Here is a 26,901-nt window from a genome sequence, read left to right as displayed (position 1 = left end):
CATAGTCTTTCTGGACTTTAGGAAGGCCTTCGACAGTCTCTCACCCCATTCTCATTAAAAAAAACTAGGAGACTGTGGCGTCGACACCTACACAAATGGGTCACTAGTTGGCTGGAGGGCCGCGCCCAGAGAATGGTGGTGGACGGATCTTGTTCGACCTGGAGGGATGCGGGCAGTGGGGTTCCTCAGGGCTCAGTCCTTGGGCCCGCACTGTTAAAATCTTCATCAGTGACTTGGATGGGGGTGTAAAAAGCACCCTGTTCAAATTTGCAGATGACACTAAGATGTGGGGAGAAGCGGGCATGCTAGAAGGGAGGAATAGGCTGCAATCGGACCTAGACAGGTTACAGGGGTGGGCGGATGAGAACAGGATGAGATTCAACACTGAAAAGTGCAAGGTGATGCACCTGGGGAGGAAGAACCCGCACGATACCTACAGGCTGGGGAACCCTCCTCTTAAAGACCCCAAGGGTAGGAGCCAGCACCACTTCGCTTGGAAGTTGGTTCCAGATCCTAGCCACCCCGACTGTGAAGTTTGGACCTCCTGATATCTCGCCTGAATCTACCCTCTGCCAGCTTACGACCATTATTTCTTCACACTCCTGGTAATGCTTGGGGGAACAGGGACTCCCCCAATGCCTGCTGGTCCCTCCTGACTAGTTTATAAATGGACAGTAGATCCCCCCTCAGCCTTCTCTTGTGGAAGCTGAACAGGTTCAGGTCCCGTAGCCTCTCCACATAGGGCCTGCTCTGCTGCCCCCTGATCATGTGGGTGACCCTCCTCTGGACCCTCTCCATGTTGTCCACATCCCTCCTGAAGTGCGGTGCCCAGAACTGGACGCAGTATTCCGGCTGCAGCCTGACCAGTGTCACATAGAGAGGGAGGATCACCTCTTTGGACCTGCTTGAGATGCATCTGTGGATGCATGCCAAGGTACAGTTGGCCTTCCTGACCACTTCCCCACACTGTCAGCCCATGTTCATTTTGGCCTCAATAATGACTCCAAGATCCTTTTCTGCCTCTGTGCTGGCGAGAGGGGATGAACACCTTGCTGGGGTCTTTTGACCACAGTACTCTTTCCTGCCATGGCAGGGGGTCAGACTTGATGATCTGCTCAGGTCCATTCTGATCCTACCAAATATGAAACTAGTGGTTAGTGGTGTTTCATTTTAATCACAGAAAAATATGGACTTTGGGTTACTTTAAAACTTTTGGAGTGTTTTTTTTTTTTTTTTTTAGCAGAGAAAACCAGGATTGCTGATTTATGTATTTAATCCTGAGGACTGGATTGGAAACTGTGAGGTTATATACTCCAGATCTTCCAAAAATATTCTTTTGAATTTGTCAAAACTGGAACATTGATGCTTATATGGACACCTTCCTCTTATTAGTCGATGAGAGTCTTGTCATCAAATAGTGACTGACCCTAGAATAAGGCTGTGGTAAACTTAGAGATTTAGGATTTATTGGATGAATCTCAAGTAAACAACAGGAAGTTTATGCTCTGCATTAGCTTGCCATGAACAGTGCATTGTAGTCCTGTGCAAACGACTTAATTATTGGGAGCCTGATGACAAGCTAGTGAGGTTTTTTTGTTTTTTGTTTTTTTTTTCATGGAAGTTTTGTGGGGACAGCCTGTGTGCTTTGGGGGACTGCAGCAGGAGCATTCATCTCACAGCCCCTGTCAGATTACTCAGATCTGTGAATCCTGCTACGCATCTGTCACCTGGTCAAAGCTATACCTAACACGGTACACAAAGCTGTAATTAAAGCTGTGCCAATTCATCATAAGCATCATAAAATGTCCTTATAAGGTCTGGCACAGACAATAGAGCCTGCAAATGTTGAAGGGCTTTTAGCCATCAAACAAGGAATTATTGCCAAACTGTGTGCTGACAGTAATTGCCAAGTACTATGTCTCCAAGAGACACGCTGGGTGCATCCACATGTAATTTTAAGGTGACAAAATATAAACTCTGGCTCAGTTTGCACCATAGTCAGCTGCTCCTGGGTGCAGTACCTACATGTGCGCCCGGGACTATGGTACTGTGAGCCAGGGCAGAAGCTGCCTCAGGCTGGTAGGGAGCCCCAGGAGTCAGCCGTGAGTGGCAGAGGAGCTGGATGGGGCACCAGGGTGCTAAAGTGCAGGGTTAGGTGGCAGGTAGCCCCCACACTTTAGCACCCTTGTGCTCCAGCCAGCCCCTGTCACTGTCTACATGTGTGTTTCGGCGGAGTACTATCCTACAGTGAAGTTAATTAGTTTACACCCTAATACTGGCTCATGTAGATTGTGATGCTTTAGTGTGGACTTAATTAATTGACTGCTGGGAAGCACACACATAGATGCACCCACTGAAGAAAAAATGATAATCTCACCCAGATATCAGGGATGAAGCTCACCATTGAGAAACCACATGACCAGTATGACAGTTCAGTCTTCATTAAAGCTTACCTTGTCATCAGTATAACAGCTATGATGATGAACATACTGAAATTCTAACAATAGATGCCTTAGTAATTTATATCGTAGTCTACAAACCTCCAAACAAAACTTTTACCATTACAAGTTCATCCAACCTCAACCAATATAAAATAAGATATTACTGTCTATTGTGTTTTGCAGTTGCACAAGCATCAGTAAGACCAGGGTGTACACTACAGACTGCTGCTGACATGGCTGCGCTACTCAGGGAAAGTGAAAGGTGTGATCTTTGATTGAGGACACATGCAGACGTTCCCAGGACCTGATCTGTGATCACCCAGCTTACTTTAAGCCTTACTTTACTTTAAGCTGTGTGATCATAGATTGGGTCCCAGCTTGTGCATATATCTGTTGGTGCTAGAAGCTATGCTGGCAATATGATCTAAGTAAGTCGGGGTGGGGGGCTAGTGTGGGTCCACGTTGGGGGGCGGTAGGGTGGGGAATGGCAGGGCTGGCAAATTTGCAGGGGGGATTGGTGGGTCCATGGGAGGAGGAGGCCATTTGTTTGGAACTTAGAGTGGTTGGAGGGCTAAAAATAGCTTGGTTAGGATGGGGGGTGTGTAGGGAAAGGGCAGCCCCAGAGCTAGGGTGAGCAGCTGGGCTTTCCCAGCCCTGGAGCTGTGTTCTGCACATATACACACATTTGATTAGATTGGGCATGGCGTAGCCTGATCTAAGTAGTATCTCCTCAGGGGAACTATGATCAGGCTGGCCATTTTTTTCCATAACCTTAACTCCCTGAACATGTGGATGGTTTGGCACTTAGATCAACCTGACCCTTAGGTTGATCTAAGTGTAACATCTGCACTAATCCTCACATAACTGTCCTTTTGGAAGTCCCCAGTGTAGACACAGTCATATGGGCAAAACTGTTCCTTTTCTGATATAGCTTGTTTGCTTTTAGCTGATGTTTTTACTCTATCAGTAAAAGCACAACTTTGCCAGTATAGCTGTATCTATTAGGCATGCTTTGTCAATACAGTATAGTCTTAGTGTAGTCATTGTATCTACATTGTATTTTAGGTTGGAAGATATTGTTGTGTTTCAGTTTAGGATATTACTAGAAATTACTCCTGATGAAAGATGCCAATCTTAATGTTGTGAAGTTGTCTTTTGGCTTCTTTTATGTAGTCTTCATGGATAAGGATAACTATAGCTCTTCCTTTATTGGCTGGTTATTACCCTAAGAGCCTTGTCGACCTTAATGTTGTGTAGTAGGTCCCTATATATGGGTAAACACCTCTTGAATTACAGTGATAATTATAGTCAAACGTGTTAATAAAATGATATACGTGTATCCAGTTGACCTCGCAGTTGTGCTTCAGGCATTATCTTTTCCCATTGTAAGGCCCTGTTTATCTGAGTAAATTCAGAAAAATTTAAGATGAATTGCTAAAGGTGCACAGTTATTGTATACAAGGTAAAGCATTTTAAACTCCTTTCATTCAGAAGCAAGTACCAGTAGCTTTGGATGACTGTAGGCTAATCTTTCTGATCTCTCATTTTTAAAGGTAAAAAACTGTCATTTATGCCTTTAATGCCAGTGAAATGGTTTGGCAGTAGATGGCTATGTTAGAGTAAGCAATCTGTACTCTAGTACTGCAATAATGGAACTTGTCTTTCAAGATTTGTTTATAACAGAGCTAGGCCAAGATGTTTATTTTAATTGGTGGCTAAGAAGTTTGTCTCTAAAGTCTGTATCAGGCCTCACTTTTTTTGGAAAATCTTGTGCCTTATGAATGTTACAGCAAGTGAACAGTAGGAGCTGTTTTTGTGAGAACTGATTTTTACCTTATGCAATTTAATCCATAACACAACCTCATACATTATAATAATCATATATGTGATTATGTGATATAATCCACAACGAGAAATAATCCGGAACACACTTACAGGCTCAGCAGTGCTACACTTGCCAGCACCACAACTGAAAGAGACCTGGGGGTTGTGATAGACCACAGAATGAACATGAGCTGCCAATGTGATGCCATATCTGGCAGAGCAAACAAAACTCTGGCATGCAAACAAATCTAAGGATGTCATCCTACCACTCTACTTGGCTTTGGTGGGGTCGCAGCTTGGTGGATTGCAGTTCTGGGTGCTGCGCTTCAGGAAGAATGTGGAGAAGCTTGAGAGAGTCCAGAGAAGGGGCCATATTTTTGATTAGAGATCTGGAGAGTGGTTCATACGAGGAGAGGCTGAAAGACATAGGACTGTTCAGCTGGGAGAAAAGAAGACTTTTATAGGGGACTTGGTGGCAGCCTATAAGTATACAAGGGGCGTACATCAGGGCCTGGGGGAACACCTGCTTACCAAGGCACCCCAGGGGAAGATGGGAACCAGTGGACATAAACTACTTGAAGATCACTTCAGGTTGGACGTGAGGAAAAACTTCTTTATGATTCGAGTGCCGAGGGTCTGGAACAGACTCCTGGAAGTGGTGGTAGAATCACCTATCGTGGAGATCTTTAAAAAACAACTTGACATGCACCTTGCTGGGGTCATCTGACCCCAGCAGTCTTTCCTGCCCGAGTACAGGGGGGCTGGACCCAATGATCTTGTGAGGTCCCTTCCAGCCCCTAACATCTATGAATACATTAACAGATTGTATCCTCAGCCTGTTTACACTTCTGTGAAATGCTGTTTGACACATGAGATCGTATATTCCTTTTGTGCTCCTGCTGAGGACACCAGACAGATTGGAAATGCACCTTCCCATCAGGTAAAAAGAAATGACATGCTCTGAGCTAGGGGAAAAAGAAACAGATGTGGTTGTTAAGCCTTCAGAACACTGCTTTTGGGCTCGCAATTTGGTATTCGGTTGTTCAGATAAGGACATTTCAGAAGTCAAATGTAGGAGAGCACCTTTGCAAACTTGCTTTAAATCTTGGGCTTGCAAAGGGGATTGCTCTGGCAGTGAAGTTTTGAAAAAAGGCTTTGTGCTTGCTTGCTTGTTAATTAGTTAATAAAACACTTGCCTGGCAAAATGAACCAGGAAACCTGAGGTAGAATATCCTGTTCCTGCTTTGTAGGAGTTAACATAATTTGTGCCTTCTCACTTTGACGTCACAGGTTTTTGTGTTCATCACAAAGACAGTTCTCAAAACAATCTTTCACTAAAAGATTTAGAAGGATCAGTTGTGCATTTGCCTTTTAAACATAAACAGTCTTACCTCTGTCCCTAGAACCTGCCAGCTACATAATAGGAATCCCGAGAAGGATTCTGCCTCTCATTTAGATTCAGTGTGCCAAACAACCCCATACAATATATTGCCAAATTGTGCTAAATGAAGATGTTGCAATATAGCAATTTAGACAGTCTGGTTACTGGCTTTTTGGGTTGTACTGAGCTGGTCTCTAAGGACATAGGCAGGCAAGGTTCTTTGAGTAGAGGCGATATATTTTATTAGACCAACTGGGTAGTTGGAAAAGGTCTTAGCAAACTTTTGTGCGCAGTCATCCTTTTGACAGTCTGGTTAGCAATTTTAAATGAAGCTGTAAGAATTTACGCTAGTCTGATATTTGTCTCATTCCTTTTGAGTTAACTCTGAGGCCTTATCTAACAGTTTAAAATATAAATTGATTCATGTGAAATAAATTACAAGACTTCAGAACTCCTCTAGTTACTTCCACATTTGCCGAACTGATTCATTTTTTTAAAAGTTTCTCTAGACTTAGAGCTGACTTAGCTCCTTTTAAAACCTTCCCCCTCCAGATTTATTCAGTGAATGCTTTATAGAAATACTAAAGCTACAAAGTCATTTGATCAAACATCTTGCTGTATTTAAAGTTGTATAATTGTACTTTGGTTTACTTAAAGTGTGGGAAGAGGATTTTGCTCTTGTTTGTCGTTGTTACAAATGAGACAATCAAATGTAGGGATTTCATTGTTGTATAGTTCCTCCCTAAAACAATGTGCTTGAAAGTCTGGGAAATCACAGTGCTTAGATACCAGAGGGCTACGTATAATGAAGAAATTAAAGTTGTCAATTTTTTATTACTTTCACTTTGGAGTCCAGACCAAAATAACTCTTATCTCTTTCTTCTGGGTATCAAAAAGCATCTTTTATACATTTTAAAATGGTTTTTGCAAGAATTTGAAATAACTTGCAAAAAGTTACAACTAAGAAAATACTGTGCAATATTTTGCTTACCTAACCAGAATCATTATGAGTACTGATTACAATGTAGATGCGTATTCAACTTAAGTAATGGCTTTTGAAAAAATATTACAAATCAAGTTTTAAATGGAGGCTTATTTACTTGAACTGTTTTGGAAAACGGAAGGGCTTTTGACTAAGAAACTCTTTTAGGCTAGACCTTTACTCTTGAATGTAGAATATATTAGCTAATGGTTATGGTAGTGAAATTTACTTTTACCTTAAGTTTTGATGTTTTAAATGTAAATTGTAAAATAAATAAATAAATAATAATAATAAAAATAATTTCTCAGTTGTTTATAAATTATGGACCCATTGGATTCTTGTGGAAAGTTTCTGGTTCTATACTTCTTATTTTTTGAATAGCTTCTTTGAATGTACTAATAAATATATATACATTCCAAAGAAGATAATTGAAATGTTTACTAATTGAAATAGGATCTCCAGATGTGAACCATATGATGAGCTCAGAGAACTGTCCTGACAACATATTTATTTCACCCATTTGAAAAAAAACAAGTTAGGAAAGCAATTACTTTTCCCCCTTTTCAGTCTAAGGCTCAAGGTATAATTTCTGCCTTGAAAGCAAATCTCCAGGAAGAAAAATACTCAGGAATAGGTATTGTAGGAGCTCTGTCATTGAGTCTTGAAAGACTTCTATTGTAACACACATGTATACTGGGATTATATTCTGTTTTCACTGCATCCAGGGAAGAGGGCATGTTGCTGTTTCTCAGCAAGAAAGTGATGGGATAGAAACAGAAAGCAAGCAAGGAAACCCTATGGGCATTGTGTGGGGTGGGCAGTTAGAGACAATGACAGATTCAGAGTGACTGGAAATATGCATGAAGCAATTGAAACATAGCTCTGTGCTGATGGCAAAGTTCCTACCACTAACTAGATGGCTGACGGAATCGTTGCTATGGTTATACGGTCACTAAACCAACTGATGAAACAAAGTACTGAGATTGCCACAACTGATGATTGTGGAGGCTGAATTTGGAAGCAGCACTGTGCTGCCCAGAAAATCAGGATAGTGAGTGGTTGCATAAAAGCGTTGAATAGGATAGAAATATGTATAAAAGTGCCTCTGTATGATACCTGATTTTACAAGTATTATTTTAATGCCCACATATAGCTATGTTGCTGACTTACAGCTTTATCATGCGTATCCCAATACTTGCTCTTTTCCTTTAAAGCTCCAGCTTCTTGAGCTTTGTAGTTATCAGGGATCCAGGTTTTCCGTTTCCTGCACAAAAACACAATTTTTCCTTTTTAAAGGAGAAAAATGCAGGTTCCCCCCCTTAGAAGTGGGAAATTGCCTGCAAGGGGCTGCTTGGGGCTGAGGGGGAGTGGGAGGAGGGCACTTGGAAGGCAGGAGGCACCACGTGTGTATGTGTGTGCTCGTGATTGCACCACCTCTGGAGGGAGCTTTATTCCACAGTCTGGGCACCCTTGACTGTGAAGACACTTTTTCTAATGTTGAGCCTAATTTTTTCTTCCAGGAGTTTGTGGCCATTACTCCTGGTTTTCCCTTTGTGTGCCCTGGTGAACAGTTGATCACCAAGCCCTTGATGTACTCCTCTAGTGTAGCGGTAACCTGCTACCAAGTCCCCTCTCAGCCTTCTTTTCGTCAGGCTCAAGAGTCCTAGATCCCTCAGCCTTTCCTCCTATGGCTTGCAGTGTAAGACTCTGATCATACGCATATCTTTTCTTTGGACTCTCTCAAGCTTGTCCGTGTCCTTGTTAAAGTGTGGTGCCCAGAACTGGATGCAGTGCTATAGCTATGGTCTCACCAGTGCTGAGCAGGGCGGAAGAACCACCTCCTTGGCTTTGCTGGAGATGCATTGATTGATGCATGCCAGAGGATTATTTGCCCTATCAGGTACAGTATTGCACTGCTGACTCATATTAATATTGTGGTCTGTTATTAACCCCAGGTCCCTTTGATTTGTGGTGCTAGTCAGTTTGGTGCTGCCAAGCCTGTAGGTGTGTTGGGGGTTGCTCATCCCAAGGTGGAACACTTGACATTTCTCAGCGTTGAACTTCATCAGATTCCAGTCCGCCCAATTTGCTAACCTGTATCCACCCACCTGTATCTGTAGCCTAACTTCAAGTGTGACCAGGATACCCCATAATTTGGTGTTGTCTGTAGACTTGGCCAGTGAGCTCTTCATCCCCACATCCAAGTTGTTAATAAAGATGTTGAAAAGTACTGGACCAAGCACCGACCCCTGCGGGACACCACTGCCTACTTCTCACCAAGATGACCCATATCTGTTCACTAAGACTCTCTGGGTCCTATCCTGCAGCCAGTTTCTCACCCACCTGACTGTCTCAGAGTTAAGCCTACAATCCTCCAATTTTTTCACAAGGACATCGTGGGATACTAGATCAAGGGCCTTTTGGAAGCCTAGGTATACAATGTCAACTTGCTCTCTTGTGTCAAGTTGGCAAGTTACCTGGTTATAGAAGGAGATGAGGTTGGTAAGGCAAGAACTGCCTGTGGTGAAGCCATGGTGGTTGTCATTCAGAATCTTACCTTCTGCAAGCTTATTGCAGATAGACTCCTTGATGAACTTTTCCAGGATTTTCCCTAGGATGGAAGTTAGGCTGATTGGCCTATAGTTACCTGGGTCCTTCCTTCTGCCACTCTTGTGGATGGGCACAACATTGGCCCCTTTCCGGTCCTCTGGGATTCTCCAGAGCACCATGAGTTGTGGAAGAGTTTTGCCAGGGGTCCCGCAATGATTTTGGCTAGCTTCTTTGGCACTCTTGGATGAAGATCATCCGGTCCTACTGACTTGTATTCTTACTTACTCACCAGAGGTTCTGGTGGCCGTTTACAAACTCACCGGGGGGGACCAGCAGGAATTGAGGGAGGCTCTGTTTTCCCCGGGCACCACCTGGGGTTACTAGGAATAACATCCACAAATTGTTAGAGAGAAGGTTCAGGCTGGACATCAGGAGACATTACTTTACAGTTAGGACTGCCAGGCTCTGGAATGAGTTCCCAAGTGAGGTGCTCTCTTATCTTGGGGGTCTTCAAGAGGAGGCTGGACAGATATTTGGCTAGGGTGATATGATCCTGGCACCGATTCCTGCTCAGGGCAGGGGGTAGGTCTTGATGATCTGTTTAGGTTCCTTCTGACCCTAAGTACTACGATACTATGATATTACTGGTAAAGCTGAGTCCAATCTCCAATTTATGCTAGCATGATTATACTGATGCTGATTTTGAAAGCAACAGCACACGAGTTACGATTAGCTAAAGGGGAGAAATGAGTTGCTGTAAATCAGCTGCTCTGTAGTAACTATCTATTTTCATGCCCTTGCCATGCATGGACAGCCTGTCTGTCAATGATTATTCATAAGCACAGAGCACCTGGCTAATTGGACATCCTAACCCTGTTTTACTTTATAGCATCTTTTTCATGGTCTCATGCTCAGGACAGGAACAAGTAGCTGTGAGCCTATCAGCATGAAATTTTAGTTCTTAATGTATTACTAACATAGTCATAACGACTGAAGAATTTCTTCTTCTGTCATGATCCATACAAGCAGCAATGAGGTATAGGTTGACACTGCTGCAAAAGCAGGTTGCAGTACTGAAGGGCCCAAACATGACCCGTTCATTTCACTCCTACCTACCCAGCCCAAAGGCACACTCCAAAACCAGATGTACAACAGTAAGTTTTGCTCCAGGCTCAGCCTTCTGCATCCACTCTTGAGCTCTTGCTCTTCAGTGGTTGCATCTACATGTGCAGTTAGCATGGCTGAAGAAACTCCAGCGCAGTTCAAGCTAGGGCTTATTGCTCCAGGGCACTACATTTGCACATGTGCCTAGGACCACAGAACATTGAGCTGGGTCCGAGTAGCCCCAGCTGGCAGAGGTTTGGCGGGGGCGGGGGTGGTCAGCCTACCAGCCAGACCTGAGCTGCTCCGACCCAGCTCAGTGTACTGCAGAGGTGTTGGTTGGGGCATGAGGGTGCTCCAGTGTGGAGGTAGCTGGCAGGCAGTCCCCTCACTGAAGCATGTTGTGCCCCAGCCAGCCCCATCACTATCTACACATGCACTGCAGTGCAGCAAATTGTGCCACGGCAGGATAGTACTTGTGTTTACAAGTACTAACCTATGGCAGTGTTTATTAGTTTACTGTTCCCTAAGAGGGTCGCATATGCAGATGCTGAGACTTTACTAAGGAGTTGATTAGGCAACTGCAGTAAATGTCTCGTGTAAATGTGCCCAGTGTGTCCAAGGGCTGTATTTACTGAAATGCAAGATGAGATTTCCCACCCAAATTGGCATGGGGGAAAAAGGCTCTTTGTCTTTATAACTGCATACGAGGGAATCTCACTAAATACATTGTTTATCATTAAACTGCTACCAAAAGCAGCATGTGCTCAGCAATGGAAGCCAGCTATGAAATGGATTTAAATTTTGCCAACACTGAGCATGATCTAAAACACACGATCCATATTGGGCAAGCATGCTAATGGGTATCTACCACATTTTTTAAGGAAAATTTTTCATGTTCCAAGCCAAATCAGCCAAATCAATTCGAAATCTGTGAGTCACTCAAGAACCAAATGTGGCTGTACTACCGACAAATATTCTCCACCCCCGCCTGAGGCTTCAAATGCTTCCAAATCCTTTAGCAGGCAGCCTACGTGCGGGTTCAAGCCTGGAGGGTTGGGGTTCGGATGCCCCTGAGTTTTGCTTGCCCTTAGCCATATAAGCAAGCTAGAAAGAAGTCTCCCATTTTCATAAAGTTTGTGTATAGCAGGGATCTTCCCCCTGGAAGTGGAAGTGGGAGACTGATAATGCCTTACCTTGGTTCAAGGTATGTTCCCCTGCCAAGAAAGCGATGTTCCCCTGCCAGTAGAAAACCCTCTTAGTGGTCATGGTATTTCCCCTGCCAGGGAATCTACCATGTATATTTTTACAAAATATATATAAAAAAAACCAAAAACAAACAAAACCACAAAACTAGCTCAGCTTGTGCCATAGTCAGCTGCTCCCAGGAGCAGCATCTACATGTGCACCTGGGATTGCAGCAGTGTGAGGAAGGGCAGACCCAAACCTGTTCTGGCAGGGGGCCCCAGGGGTCAGTGGCAGGCAGCAGAGGGGCTGGATGGGGCACCAGGGTGCTAAAATGCGGGGCTAGGTGGCAGGCAGCCCTCACAATTTAGCATCCTTGTGCCCCAGCAGGCCCCTGTCACTGTCTACATGTATGTTTTGGCAGAGTACTTTTATCCTACAGTGAAGTTAATTACTGTGTCCTATCAGTAATAACAAAAAATCTATCTATCTGTATGTGTGTGTATACACACACACACGGATCTTCCAGTCACTGATCATTACCTCCTTCTACCACATGGATTTAGGGTTTTTTGGTTTTGGTTTTGGTTTTTTTTGTGGTTTTGTTTCTTTTTTTAATTTAAAACACACATCACACTTTTACATCACCAACTTCATACAACACTAATAACTCTTTTACATATTCAACTTTATACAGCATATATAACTCTTATACATAAACCACTTCATACAACACATCAACCTCAATAATATACAACTATGCTTATACATGAACCCTTTCTGTTGTGTGCATCTATAATATAATGTTTCTTGCTTGTTTTATATATTGAAATTTTCCCTCTTGTCTAGTTCTAGCATTCCCACTCCCTCTGTTCACCCATCTCTTTATCCTTTTCCTGCCAGCTGCAACAATCTATTCCAGCTTATGTATTTCCACACCATGTGTAGATTCTGCTTCTAGCTTCTACTCTGGTCTTGTCCCATGTACTTCGTAATTTCCTAGTACCCTAACTGTAAATATTGTCACTGTAATACATAAGCCCTTGGTGACTAATAAGCATCTCACTTTCCATAGCACAGCTTTTATTCCCATGGGCACCACTTTAACTTCTCATTCTCTAAGGTCCTCCTTCTACCAACCCAAACATCCCTTCCTCATAGGAAACAGCTATTCCCCATCTTATCTCTGTCAGAAACCTTTGTACTCATCCCCATACTTTTTTTCCAAAGAAGCACTCCCAGACCATATGGTATATTGTTTCCTCACTGTTACACAATTTTCTTGGGCCTTCTGCTGTTCATACCAACCCCATCTGTGTTGCTTTTCTTTTACTGTCAGTACCCGTCTTACTCCTCTCCCTGCAAACTGCCTGTGAGCTGCTTTCCACTGTTTACCTGCTACTCCTTTCTATACTGTTCTCAGCTGTGGCCATGAGAGATGTCCCATGTCTGTTATCTCATCTTTCCCCTTAATTGTCTGCATCGTGGCTTTTGTTTGTTGTAAGGTTTGTAACCCCAAAACCCCCAGTCTATGAAATGTGATGAAGGCCCACCCACCATGTCTCGGACAAACCCAGTAGCCTCAAAATTCTTCCCCCCTGCCAAAATCTACTGAATCTCCCCACTAATTTCTCTTCTTTTCTAAAGTGCATGTACACGAAGACCTCCTATCTCCAGGAGCTTCCAACCTCCTAGTATTCCTGCTTTATAAAGTTCTTTCCTGGCCACACTTTCTGTCCCCACTCCCTACAAGAACACACAGATCTCTCTTTGCTGTTGTCTTGCCTGCAGCCACACGGGTGGATATACTATCTCTATAAACAAGATCACGGCCAAGAACACTTGTTTCACTATTTCTGCTTTCCCGGAAAAGGTTAGATGCCTTGTGCCCCATAAGCTCAAAACCTTCCTACCCCATGTCCTGATGTCTTCCCATGCCCTTTTCCCCATATGTCGAAAATCACCCCTAATATTTTACCATTATCCTTGACTACTTGCAGCCCATAAACCCTTCTGTGTTCTCCCACTCTCCTATGGCCAACAACACACTCTTGCTTTTATTTAAGCATGCTTCTGTAGTTTCCCCATAGTCAGCTACATGATTTAGGATCTTTTCTAATGATGTTTTATTTCATGCCATGCCACTATTGTGATGTCATTCATATATAGGTTCCCTTTGATTTCTCCGCCCCCCCCAGGTCCTTCTACCCCACTAATTGCCTCATCTCCTCTGATCCTTTGAGCTAAAGGTTCTGTTCCACAAATGATTAGTTGGGGTTTTTTGTTTTGTTTTGTTTTTAAGAATTGTATTTGTTTCAAGCCAAATCAAGTCCAAATCCATGAGTCAGTCCAGAACCATAAGTGTCCCTACAACTGGCAAACATCCTCCACCCCCACCAGGGGCTTCAGATATTTCCAAAGACTTTTGGCAGGCATCCTGTGTGCAGGCCCAAGCCCAGAGGTTTGGGGTTCGGATGCCCCCAAGTTTTGCCTGCCCCTAGCCTTATGGCTACAAGAACAAGCTAGGGAGGAGCCTCCTATTTCTATAAAATGGGCATTAAGCCCCAGCGCCTCAGTAGGTACTAAACCACGCCAAAAGAACAGTTATCCTGGGGAGGTGGGGCTAGAGAAACCCACTGCACTGATCATAGGCTTCTCCTGCCAGGTAAACAATTAGTTAGTACAGCCCATCTGAATATGACATATATGATGTATAGTACTGCCCATTGTGCACAGCCCCCCTCACTGCTGACACTTTTTAAAGTCATGGTACATTACATACATTTTGACTTCCTCTTCACTCCTACAGCTGAGCTCTGCCATTTCCAATGATTCCTGTTTCTTCACCAGCCTTAAATGCCTGGCAAACATCACAAAATGGGACCCCAAAGAGTTCCTCTTGTGTCCCCTCTCAGCCTAGCACATATGATTAGTGTGGTCCTGCCCTCTATGAGGTGAGGCCAAACTAGTTTGCCCTGAACCTCATCTGCATATACATTTTTGGAGCATCTCAGGACTTGTGACATGCCCCAGTCATGAGTGGGGGCAAATTAGCCCATGGATTTTTTGTGGGAAGGGGTATCTAAGGTAGACTCGCATGCTGAGCTCTGGTGTCACGGTGGTTTTAAACACAGCTGTAAAAATTTGCATATAACAGCCATTGACTTAGTTTATCCACAATTGATGCATGTTACCTCATTCTGAAACTGCTGTTTTAGTACAGGTACTCCATAATACACTTCTGAGCAGCACTTGGGCACCTACTTACATGTTGTACAAATCATGCATGATATCTGTCCAAAGCTAAAGGCTAATGATTTACTAAATAGTTCATTGGGCTGGGCCCCACTAGAGTCAACTGCATTTAATTTCAAGGTTATTTTCAAATTTGCTCCTCACTTCAGGGAAGGCAGGGTCTGACAGTAAAGAGAGGGGAAAGGGGCTGCCAAGGGAAAAAGTTGGGGGGAAGCAGAGAGCAAAGGTGCTATTTGGTCCCCCTTTCTCTCCCTCCCCAATTTATTTTCCTTGCTTTAGCAGTGGGAAGGGAACAAGTTCAAGGCAAACCTCCAATAATTTTATTCTATACCTGGAAAATTATAATGAACTTATACATTTTCAACATATAGAACCTATATTCAGTTTATAATCATAGTCATCTTTTATTTGAGTAAATATGGTAAGCCTCTAGACCATATTGTTGCAGAAAAAAGTTTCAAAACATGATTCAGTTGAAGCTTAAAGGTTCAAAGCCAGAACGTTTTACAACCTTGGCTGTTCCTCCCACCCCAGCCCCCTGCTTTCCCTCCCATTGAACCTGACCATTCTTTTGCATTTAACCTTTCAATCCCATACCTTCAAGTTATCTGAGTGACTGATCACTGTTCTGTGCTCAAGGTCAGTCAGTTTGCAGGTGTAGACTCCATACCTCTTTTGAGCAGTTGGGGCCAGATCCTGTTCACTTTGTCTGAGGCTAAGGACAGAAATTACACATAAACCAGTGTAAGTGATCAGAAACTGGTTCAAATCTGTAACACACGAGAAGTTCAGTGCACATAAACTGCTTCAAAATGACTGAACTTGGTTTAAGATGGGGGCGGGCAATTATTTTGGGTAGAGGGCAAGCTATCAAGGGCTGCCTGACAGGCAGCCCAGGGCAGATGAATATTAATTTTCTAGATTTTTTAGGGGCCCCGTGGACTGGATAGAATGGCATGACAGGCCACATCTGGCCCCCAGGCCGCATTTTGCCCACCCCTGGTTTAAGATAAACCTAGATGGATGCAGTATCAGACTTGACTGATTTAGGTTAAGTTGGTTTATTGAACCAGGTTTATTGTACCAGATCCCCTCCAGATTCAAGTTAACTCGTAGTTCCCCAGCATCTTAGGGTGCTTTGTACCTCCCCCACAAACACCCTCTCACAGGGTGGGCGGTTAGCCTTGGCCTGAGTTGTCTACTCAAACTAAGCAGGGAGGCATGCTCTAGCACTCCCCTGGCTTTTGGCTTGAGCCACTGCAGGCGTGTTGCTGCATTTCTGTAATCAAAATTGAATGTCTGCATGCTCACTTATTGATTCAATTTACACAGTTAGACCAACTTGAGAAGATTGAATTGATTTTGCTTCTGGCTTTTTGACAGTCTGTACTTAGCGTAAATGTCACAAAAAGTAGCTGTGGGCAGTTTATCCAATAAGTATAAATGTAAGGTGCAGTACACCCATATATGCACCCCCTGTATCTGTAGCCCCCTTTGTTGAATGCCTCTAGGTTCTGGGGGCTAGAGTTTTAAAGGTATCTAGATGCATAGGTCCTACTGAAATAAATATGATTTATGTGCCTAAATATCTTTAAAAATATGGCCCTTGGTCTTTTAACATACAGTGGATGATGCAATCCAGCATGACAGATGCAATATATTATGAAGAACAGAATCAGGGGAGTTCAGAAAGAGTAGGCTGAAATGTGACATGGTTTTCACAAAATGAGCCTGAGGATTCAAACCCCGCCCCCCCCGCCCCCCCAAATTGTTATAGAATCATGTTGAAAAAGAATTCATGGTTATCCTTTTGTTTAATCTCATATTTTAAAGGCAGACTTTTGATTTGAGACAGTTCTACTCATAATTTTGTAATTTTAGGGGTGGTGATACTGTAAATACTCCTGCAATTGTTGACTTATGCAAGATGCTAAGAAATCCACCTGTGTAATTAGTACTTATATTTTGGCAATTACATATGTGGTTTCATTTATTTTTGGGTGCAAATTTGTTGGCTATTTTGGAAGCTAGCCCTAAACCTTTATATACATTTTAAGCAAACTGGGAGAATAAACAGATACTAGAAAAAAAATTAAAAAAACCTCCCTCCCTGGCTCCAGACCGTGCTAGGGAGCAGAGGGTCGGGGTCAGCCCTGCTCTCTGGAGCAGACAGCGTAACGCAGCCCAGTCTGGTGCTGCAAAACATGCTGGGATGCTTGGGGCCTGTAATTACCTTGAACAAGATGGGGTCTGGGACAGACGTTTCATAAACCGGTTTGATCCAAATCAGTTGAGCTTGATACTACATTCAGTCAGGTTTATCTTAAACGAGTCTCAGCCATTTTGAAACTGGTTTATGTGCACTGAACTTCTAGACTAGGGACAGACATTCAGAAAGCTGGAGCCTGAGTTGATTCACCTTTGAAGCTTAATCTAAGCTGCCTAGGTTGATCCAGTTTGTAACAGGACAGACATTCTCTCTGGACTAAGGCAATGCAGACACGTATGCCTGCTGTTGCTCAGGCCAGGAGTTGAGGGGGAGGGGTGCTAAAGTGTGCCCTTAGCTGCAGAAAAGTGTTCTGGGAGGGTGTGGCCAATCCAGGCTATACTGGCCAGACAGGTGTTTAATTCCCTCTTCCCTGTCCCCCTGGCAAGGACCTGAGCTTTGTCTGCTGGGCGTTCCCTCCTCACTGCTGCAGCAGCAGGGTACCAAGGCCCCTGAGGCAGAGGGAGGCAGGGAGGAGGGTTAGCCTCTCCCCTGCCCCCACTGTCAGTTGTGGCTGCCCACCGTCATCACTGCACGCACTCCCTGTGGTGGAATAAGCCCCCTGCTGTCCCCTCTGCAAAATGCCAGAGGGTAGGAGAATAATCGCCGTCCCTGCCTCCTGTCACAAGGTGCCCTGAAAGCTGGCATCTGGCCATGCCTCTACCTGGCCATATGCAGTGGGAGGGGGCAGGGCCCTTGATGGGGGAAGCAGCCCTTGTCATAATGTTGGGGAGCGCGAACCCCTTTCTGGCAGAGGCGCTGCACTATAGTTTCATAGTAGCTAGGGTCAGGCTGAACAGATCATCTAGCCTGACCCCTGCCACAGCCAGGAATGAATGCTGGGTTCACAAGACCCCAGACAGGTGATCATCTAACCTCCTCTTGAATTTGCTCAAGGTACGGGCAAGGACCACTTCCTGGGAAGTTGGTTCCAGATTTTGGCCACCCTCACTGTAAAATATTGCCTTCTGATCTCTAACCTAAACCTATTCTCCATCAGCTTATTACCATTGTTCCTTGCCACCCCAGGTGGTGCTGGGGAGAAAAGGGCTCTACCTATTTGCTGCTGATCTCCCCTGATGAGTTTGTAGGCAGCCACCAGGTCCCCCCTCAGCCGTGGGTCAGGCAGAGCTGGGGCGGGCTGTGCATGGTAGTACTGGGGTCTGGATGGAGCCAGAGTCCTCCCAAGCCCCCTGCAGCACCACTGTGTTCCACAACTGCTCTGCCTGCCCTGCAGCATGGCCTCCTGCCAGGAAGATGTCTGCACTTGGGGAAACCACCCCCATCATGGTTGCTGCCCCCTTGTCACTCCAGTGCCTGGGCAGGGGCAGGGCCAGATGCTGCCAGCAGGGCTCCTGGGGGGTGGGGAGCAGGGAACAGGGTTATTCCCTTCTGTTCCCTGAGGTCACCACAGCCGAGTGTCCTCTGCCACCGCCACTTTGTCTGCTCTTGGGGCCAGGCCCCTCCTGGTAGGTGGGGGGTTATTCTGCTGGATGCTGCCCTGAGTGTGGACCAAGCTGCAGCAGCAGCAGCAGCCAGCCTGGGCAGACCCAGCTGTGGTGCCCTGGGGGCAAAGAAGAGAATAACCCCATTCTCTGCCCCTCCCCCCGCCAGGGCCCTGCTAGTGGCGTCTGGCCTCCCCACTGCCCACTGCTGGAGTGGCAAGGGGGGAGCAACTGTGATGGGGGCAACCCCTGTCCTGTTTTCCCCAAGTGCAAGCCTGTTCATAGGTTCGTAGGTGTTAGGGTCGGAAGGGGCCTCAGTAGATCATCAAGTCTGACCCCCTGCATAGATAGGAAAGAATGCTGGGTTCAGATGACCCCAGCCAGATGCCTATCCAACCTCCTCTTGAAGACCCCCAGGGTAGAGGAGAGCACCAGCTCCCTTGGGAGTCGATTCTTGGCTGGGGGCTGCACTGCGGGGTGGGCAGAGCTACTGCGGAGCATGGCAGTGCTGCTGGGCCTTGAAGGGCTCTGGCTGCCTCCAGACCCCAGTGCTGCTGTGTGTAGCCTGCTGCAACTCTGCCTACCCTGACCTGCCCTGCAGTGCAGTGCTCCTGCTGGGAAGGGGCTCATGCTCCCTGACATTATGACAGGGGCTGCTGCCCCTAGCAAGGGCCCTGCTGCCTCCTGCTGTAGCGGCATGGTGGGGGCATGGACAGACACTGGCCAGCAGAGCCCCTTGGGGTAGGGACAGGGGTTATTCCCCCTGCCTCCAGCATCTGGTGGAGGGGATAGCAGGGGCCTTGTTCCAAGTGCAGCAGTGATGATGGGAAGACCCGGCTGCCAATGGGGCAGAGCGAAGACTAACCCTCCTCCCTGCCTGCCTTTGCCTCAGGGGCCATGGTGTTCTGCTGCTGCGGCTGCAAGGGGGGAGTGTCTGGCAGACCTGGGTTGGGTCTCTGCTGGTGGGATAGAGAGGGGGGAATTAAACCCCTCTCTGGCCAGACCCTGCTTGCCCCAGCCTGTCCCTGTTCCAGCTGCAGAGCAGAGGAGCAGGGCCAGCTTGCCTGGGCTGGAGTAGAGAACCCAGCCTAAAGAGCATGCCAGGATGCTGGAGGAATCTTGTTAAGTTAAACCTGGTCTGGGACAGACATTGCATAAACCTGCTTGAGCCAAATCAGTTAAGCCTGATGCTACATTCAGCCAGGTGTATGTCAAACTGGTTTTGACCATTTTGAAACTGGTTTATGTGCACTGAGCTTCTGATCCATTACAGATTTAAACCAGTTTCTGATGCACAAACTGATTTAAGTGCTAACTTCTGTCTGCAGCCAGAAGGTCTAAATCTGATTTGAATTTATTTGTTGAAGGCCATCTGTGATAAACTGTAGTACAGAACTTCAATCTCTTTAATCTCTTTCTGCAATAGACAACTCCATGTTATTGAGAGCTTGCATTCTTGCTGTGCTGCAACCTTTTCCCTTTACTAAAGACAGCAGCTCTCAGAAGCTTCTTTACTTCAAGATTCTTCATTTCCCACTCCTACATATTTGTTCTTAATGCTCTGCTAGTCTTGGGTCCATCTTTACAATCTTTAGGGTACATGCCAGACTAGTTTGCAAACTTTTTTCCACAAGTTCTATTTTTAGAAGCTTGCTTTATTTTATTTTATTTCTTAAATGAAACGTGAGCCTCAAAATTAGTCACTATTGCAGGAGTGACTGATTTAAGATAAAAATGAGCATCACAAGACTTTATTTTGTTTTATTAAAATGGAGTCCAAATGAACTGAGTCTTTTGGATAGCACAGGATGTAAATCTAATAAATAATAAACTTCCTGTAAATTTAATTCTAAAAAGCAGAGCTAAGTAACGAAATTTAAATTCGGTAAAGTTAGATACTCTGATCAAAACATCCAAAACGAGCCATGTTTGTTTCCTTTTTGTCCTGTTCAGGTTTTTTGATGAGTCTATACATATATGTGTATATTTTTATCACTTCCGTCTTTTCTTGAGAGCACAAACTGAAAAAAGTAATTTGGAATCTTCTTGTTTGCCATAAATACTAATTGTGTTTCTTAGTGTGGGTTCTTACTGTCATAACCACAATAACTGTAGGTTTGTGCTTGGTGGGGCTGTTCACAATCGTTATTGTACAAAGTGATGAATGCTGTTTATTTGTGCTGTATTGTTGACCACATCTGTGGGTGAGAACATGCAGGCAGCTAATTGGCCTGGCAAGTGTTCAAACTGTTACAAAACAGCTTGTGTTGGATGAGCAAATAGTTCTTTGTGATCCTGTCAGTGTAATCCGTTGTTATTGAACGGTGATCTTTAACTAGAGGTACTGAGGGCTAATAAAAAGTTTAAAAATTACAGGTACAGTTATACTGAGCGTTCTCTTTAAGACAGTCTGTGTAGTTGAACTCCTTTGGAATGAAATTGGGTGTGTTTAATGCTAAAGATTAATAGGATTGATGAGATGTAGACAGTGTGGCTAGATATTGTGCCAGTGCATCTTTGTTAAGACCTCAGAGCTTTAATTTTCTTTTTCTTTTGAAAGGTTGAGGAATTGTGTTGTCTTGGGAAAGGGAGGAGATCACACTATTTCCTTGGCCAAGCAGATTTTATTTTGCATGATTATGCCCTCATTCCGTAGTCTAATTTTTGTCGCACCATGAAGGATTCTAGGGCATTGCAGATTCTTCATTTCCATTGCAGATTGCTTTGTTCCACTAATGGTAATGAGCGCTTCCTTTGTTCTTTCAGCAGTGCTACATATTTTCTGCAACACAACAGCTTCAAAGGGAGAATTTGGTGTTGGTCTGAATGCGCTGTAGAAAAGGTTGATTTGTACACCCTTTAAAGGGATTGGGAAACCATGGGTGGGAGATTTTTTTGAACAGCTGAAGAGCTGCTTGCACCTGAAGAGCTCAGCAGGGGAACTAAAAATTCTCACAATTTAGTACACTTCCCATTTACCTATGTAAATCCCTCACATTGGTTGTGCTAAAGAGAAGGAAATTTTTCTTCCTGCTACTCTAAACTGAAATGTAATGATCAGCAGGGATCCTGGTTTTCTCTGATTTAAAAAAAAAAATCCCCAATTTTTGGTTTGGGTATTATCTGTCTTTGCAAGCTTTAATTTTCCCTTAGCCTGAAGAAGGGCACCTGAAAGCTTGCAAAGAAAGATAATTTTTTGTGATCTTTTTTTTTTTTTTAGTTCGTCAAATAAAAGGTATCATCTCTGAACCAATAGTTTTGCATACCATTGGATAGCAGTTTATTAAATCTATCTGTACCCATCTGTTAGAAACCTTGGGCGGGCAGTTATTTCAGGCAGAGGGCTGCTTACTGAGTTTTGGCAAGCTGTCGAGGTCCACGTGGGTAGCCCCGGCCCTTGACAGGTGCCGCGCTCCTGGTCGCCTCCCATGACTGGAAGTCCTGTCCCATAACTCCTGATCTTTGCCACCAGAAGTCCCTCCCTTTGTCCCTGGAAGTACTCCTTTCAGCAAGGGGTTTTGCCATCTTGGAACCAGAAAAATGCCAAATTATATTCTAAAAATCAAACATCTACAACATTCATTAATTTGATTTCAAAAAATATTTTTGTCCTGATTTACATGCATTTGTGTAGTATACCTAGAGGTGATTGCATAATAGCTTGAAATGAAGTTTTACTCTTGTATATTGTGGGAGGCATGGAGGGGTGGGTATAGGTTTGTGGGGGGATGTGGGTATGTGGTGTGTGGGTGTGTTGGTGGGAGTGTAGGATGAGGGAGCATGTGGGGGGATGTGGATATGTGGGGTGCTGTGTGGGTGTGGTGGTCTGTGTATGGTAGCGCAAAGGGGTGTGTGGGTGCATGTGTATGGTGGGGTATGTGTGTGGGACTCACTGTACGAACGTACACACACACTCTGCTCTTCCCTACACACACACATACACACACACTCTGGGGTACTGGTGCAGCCCTGTGCTCCCTGGTCTGGCGATGCAGCTGGAAGCCATGTGGTGCTGGAGCTTAAGTTAGCTTACTCTTGCCTATTTTGAGACCCCCCTATTATATTGCTGAGTAGACCAAATGCTTTGCAATGTTATTGTAAATAATACATTAAATAAGTGGCTTGTTCTCTCATTTATCCATAAAAAAAGTAAAAATTCCTCTGTTTTGCTATTGAACTTGAGGCCATTTTCTTCTTGACATGGACTGTTATAGCGAACAGATTATGATTTATTTTATTATTTTATCTTGATAAAGCAATATTTCCTTTATAACCTTAAATGTTTAATTTTTTTCTTTGCATCTGTAACAGCTAGCCGATGGCGGAATCTCTTCTCTACGCCTGTCTCCTTGGCTTTCCCTTATAGTCCTGTTGCAAGACTGTCCCCATATAGCAATGGCTTTAATAGTCCCAACTTCTCTAAAACCTCGAATAAAGCAATACTAACACCTGAAAGGACAGGTAATGCTTTTTTTTAACTTGTTGCTTATAAAACTGCTTTACTAAATCTAATTCCTTTGTTGTTTAACAGCAATATACTAAATGCCTAACTGTTAGTTAAAAATGTCACGAATTTTAGCTATAGGACTTACTAAGTGGAGGATTATCCTGTATTCTACATAATCTATTATAGTGAATTGGCTTTTATAAATAGTCTTATTTTAACTGGAGAAGCCTTACATGGCACAATGATTTGTCCTCACTTGTTACTCCTTTGTAAGATGTGCTCAACAAGTGAAGATAGAATATGAAGCTTGGGGAAGCTTAATTTTTAGTTCTAGTAGTGACCAGGTGGCAGAAGGCTTGTATTGCCTTTTTTTAGCACAGTGGTAGATTTGCTTCTCCATTCTGTGCTTAAATACAGTGGAGGTAGAGGAGATCATTTCCTTTCCCTTTGATAGGTGACAGCTGTAGTCCAGGGGCAGTAGCACCAAAAGTGGCATGCTGATCTGTCCGGGCACTTTGTTTCCAAAAATCAAGACCTGCCTAGTGCTGAGAAGCTTGCATCTTCTCACACTGAGATGGAAAATGGAAGTTCTTTTACAATAAATGGAAACACAAGGCATTTAAAACATGGTTTCATACTCTGGCTTTTACATAGAATCACATCTGACTAGCTTAGAGAGCAAAGAATGGCAGCCACTTTTTCTGGATATGTATTCAAAGTGGCATCTGTAAACTCCCCTGACCTCGCAGAACAGATTTAAATGATTTGTGAACCTAAACCTGAGCTAGAAGATTCTAGAAATTTGGAAAAATAATATGAACATATATTTATATTATTCAAAGGCAAAATTAAACTGAGACTTCAACCCCAGAAACACTCATGCATAACTTTGCAGTGTTAAGGTAATGTTGGAGGGATGTTGTAGTCATGATGTTCCAGGCAATGATTTTTATGAGTGATATTTTTTAGTGGATCAGTGGATCAGAAAAATGCACCTATTTCAAGTTTGTCTTAAGTCAGTGATTCTTGAGATCTTTTCAAGGGTGTCACTCAGTATTATCGCTGTTAGGTGTGCAAGCATGATTCACAAGATAAATAGAGTGATTTCAAATAAAGGTCCATAGTTTTAATGACTTGTGATCTTTCTGAGTTCTTTGCAGCAGAAAAATTGCACTATTATTTTTCTGTAAACAAAAAACAAATGGAAACTAAGAGCTGGCATTTTCTGAGGAGTGCTTTGAGTCTGACAAGGGGAGCCTTGAGTCTAAAAAGATTGAGAATCACTGATCTATGTTTTACTGGACCAGGTACATGATTGGGATAAAGATATTACCCACAGAAACCCTGGTCTCTTTGCAGTGTTAACACGTTTTTTCAGCAAGGAGACCAAAGTGTTGAAAACCTATTTTAGTTTCAGGAATGTCTCATGATTACTAAAGTAGGCAAGTTTCAGCAACCAACAATTCAGTTCTAAATATTTGTAATGTGGTGTATGGCATAGTCTCCATTGGCTGTTGAAAATTCTGTTTTTTAGTTTTATTTATGAGACTTTCCTGAAACTGGAATAGTTCATCAACACTTTGATCTTAATCCTGACAAAATAGTTTATTTGATTTGTTTTTTCTTTTCAAAATTATAAATCATGTAATTTTATTGTTTTTGAAATAAACAGTTTGTGAGGTTTGCTGCCAGCTTATTGAAGGAAGCCACAATTTAGTTTGGAGACTGGACAAAGAAAAATTCCTGTCAAGTCTTCAAGTATGGAAATGTTGCAATATGATGCATGTTCATATGAATGTTTTCGTAACTGCTGTGAAGATAAATTGTGCTCAATATTTCTTATGCTGCACAATAAACTGATAGTGGTTGAATGTACTATATGTGTGGTTGGATCAACAAAATGTCAGTAAAAGTAACATTGGTGGGATGGGTTTGTGTATTTTGTTTTAAGACCTCCATTTCAACTATACTCAGCTTATAGAAAAAATAATGTTTGTACCTTTTTCCTGCTAACCCTTGAAGTTCGCTTGGGCTTGAATTAAAGTTTTCCACACTCTCTCATATTTCCACCCATAATAAAGGCTGCTTGCAGAGGTTAACAAAAAAAAAAATGTTAAATGGCACTTTAAACTCAGCACATTCCCATGCTGAGCCCAGTAGATGCCCAGAAGCAGCAGCATGTTAACTGGACCCGGCTTTCCCAAAGTCTGTATAGATAGAGTGCTTTCATGGGGCTTTTTTGGCGCTTTTATTTAGTAGCCGATTGAATCAGCTTTAAATTAAAGCACCAAAAAGTCTTGCTGCAGGGTCTGATCTATATAGGTGCTGCAAAGCCAGGTCGAAGTAATGCACTGCTGCTTCTACAAGCAGCCATAGATTCTGGCACAGAGACCCTCAATTTCATCTGTGCAATCCTAGTACCTTCATGGGGCTGCACTTGGTGAACTGAACCAGTTTACTTAATTATTCGTGTAACTAGTCCCAAAGGAATAGAATCCAGTTTCCTTTTCTATTGTAAGATCTATGTGGGGAGGACTTTCTATCCTATATGTTTGTACAATGACTAGCATACTGGGGCCTGGATTGTTATTACCAATTGGTCCAACTATAATTACAAATAATTTTTAAAAAACTGTAATAAATAGGTATTTGAAAATAACTCAGAAACTGTGCACATAGGAGAGTGGGTGAAGTTCGTGACACAGTGATGCTGTCGTTTCCAAGAGGAGACCCCCTGTTCAGCTAAGAGCATCTCAAATGTTTTGAGGCGTTTTAGAATAAAGGGATCAAGTAATCAAAATTGAGCTGAGTAAATTGTTCTTTATTTGTGGTATACCTTTTTCACTATCAAACAGAGGGATTTGTATTCTAGAATGTCTTCCATGTTTCACAAGCATGAAATCAATAAGCGAGATGTTAATTGGAGTCTTTTTCCATTGACTTTCTATGAGCAAATAAAATTAATTCGGATGCCAGCACTTTGTGACACTTAGCTATAAACGAATGTGTTCTTTTGTGTAGGTTATACTTCCAGAAGTTCCCCTCTCAGCCCTCAGTCATCAATAGACAGTGAACTGAGCACTTCGGAACTTGAGGATGATTCTATCTCCATGGGATACAAACTACAGGACCTCACTGATGTTCAGATCATGGCTCGACTGCAGGAAGAAAGTATGTCTAATTTCTCTTAAATTGTTGTTTAATTGCAGTCGCACAGTTTTCTCAGGATAATTTGCCATTTGGTTTTCAAGCTTTTCATGGTTCATTTCAACCAGTTGTCTATTTTATTAAACATGTTGTATCATCTTTGAATAGCAAGAAGAGAAACACTTCACATCCATAGGAAAAATGTTTGAACGTGTTTTGTTTGGATAACTGGATCTTTTAAAAATGTGACAAATATGTGTTCCTGCGTGAAGACTTAGGGGGTCTTCCTCATTTTAGTAACCTTGGATTTTGTGGTTTCATAATGTTTCACTGTGGTCAGTAATTTGGGAGTTCATGGAAGCTAAATCATGCATGAAACCCTTTGGAAAAGTGAAAAATGTGTCTGTGTCTTTGTGGGGGGGGTGGTTCATGAATGTCTGTCCATCTTGTGAGGCTTTGAAATAAGTACTCCTCTAACCCTGCAGGTTAGGATATTCAGAGTTGAAACTTGGGATTGATACTGGTTGAATTGCTGAATCACTGGATGAGTTGCTTCCATTTTGGGGAATGCATATGCTTTAACTCACGAATGTGGTAGATACAAAGAGTCATTGGGAAAATAAACATAGCTTTGTTTAAATCCTTTCTTGTGGCAGTTAGGACATAAGAGAAAGGGAGCCAGAAGTAGGAACAGGTGAATAGAAGACAACAGAAGACAATGATACAGGGAAAGAGTATAATGAAAGCCATATGGAACGGGTGAAAAAATTTCATAGGTTTCATAGACATTAGGGCTGGAAGGGACTTCGGAAGATCGTCGAGTCCAGCCCCCTGCCCAAAGGGCAGGAAGTCAGCTGGGGTCATAGGATCCCAGCAA

At 43.4% G+C, this 26,901-nt stretch overlaps 1 protein-coding gene across 2 annotated transcripts in view; it reads left to right on the top strand.

Annotated features, from left to right (window-relative positions):
- SLAIN1 (SLAIN motif family member 1) overlaps nt 1-26,901 on the top strand; it is a 95,483-nt gene that overhangs the window by 39,361 nt on the left and 29,221 nt on the right. Inside the window, exons 3-4 of one of the 2 annotated variants that reach the window (XM_019529770.1) lie at nt 22,742-22,891; nt 25,899-26,048. In XM_019529770.1, coding sequence (XP_019385315.1) covers nt 22,742-22,891; nt 25,899-26,048 — 300 coding nt within the window. The remainder of the gene's footprint in view (nt 1-22,741; nt 22,892-25,898; nt 26,049-26,901) is intronic. The other variant, XM_019529771.1, reaches the window with a different exon arrangement.

This window comes from Crocodylus porosus, unplaced genomic scaffold (genome assembly GCF_001723895.1).
Source record: "Crocodylus porosus isolate Cpor-Errol unplaced genomic scaffold, CroPor_comp1, whole genome shotgun sequence".
NCBI lineage: Eukaryota > Metazoa > Chordata > Crocodylia > Crocodylidae > Crocodylus > Crocodylus porosus.
Note: the sequence above shows the minus strand (reverse complement) of the source record. Positions and strands in the feature narration are given on the sequence as shown.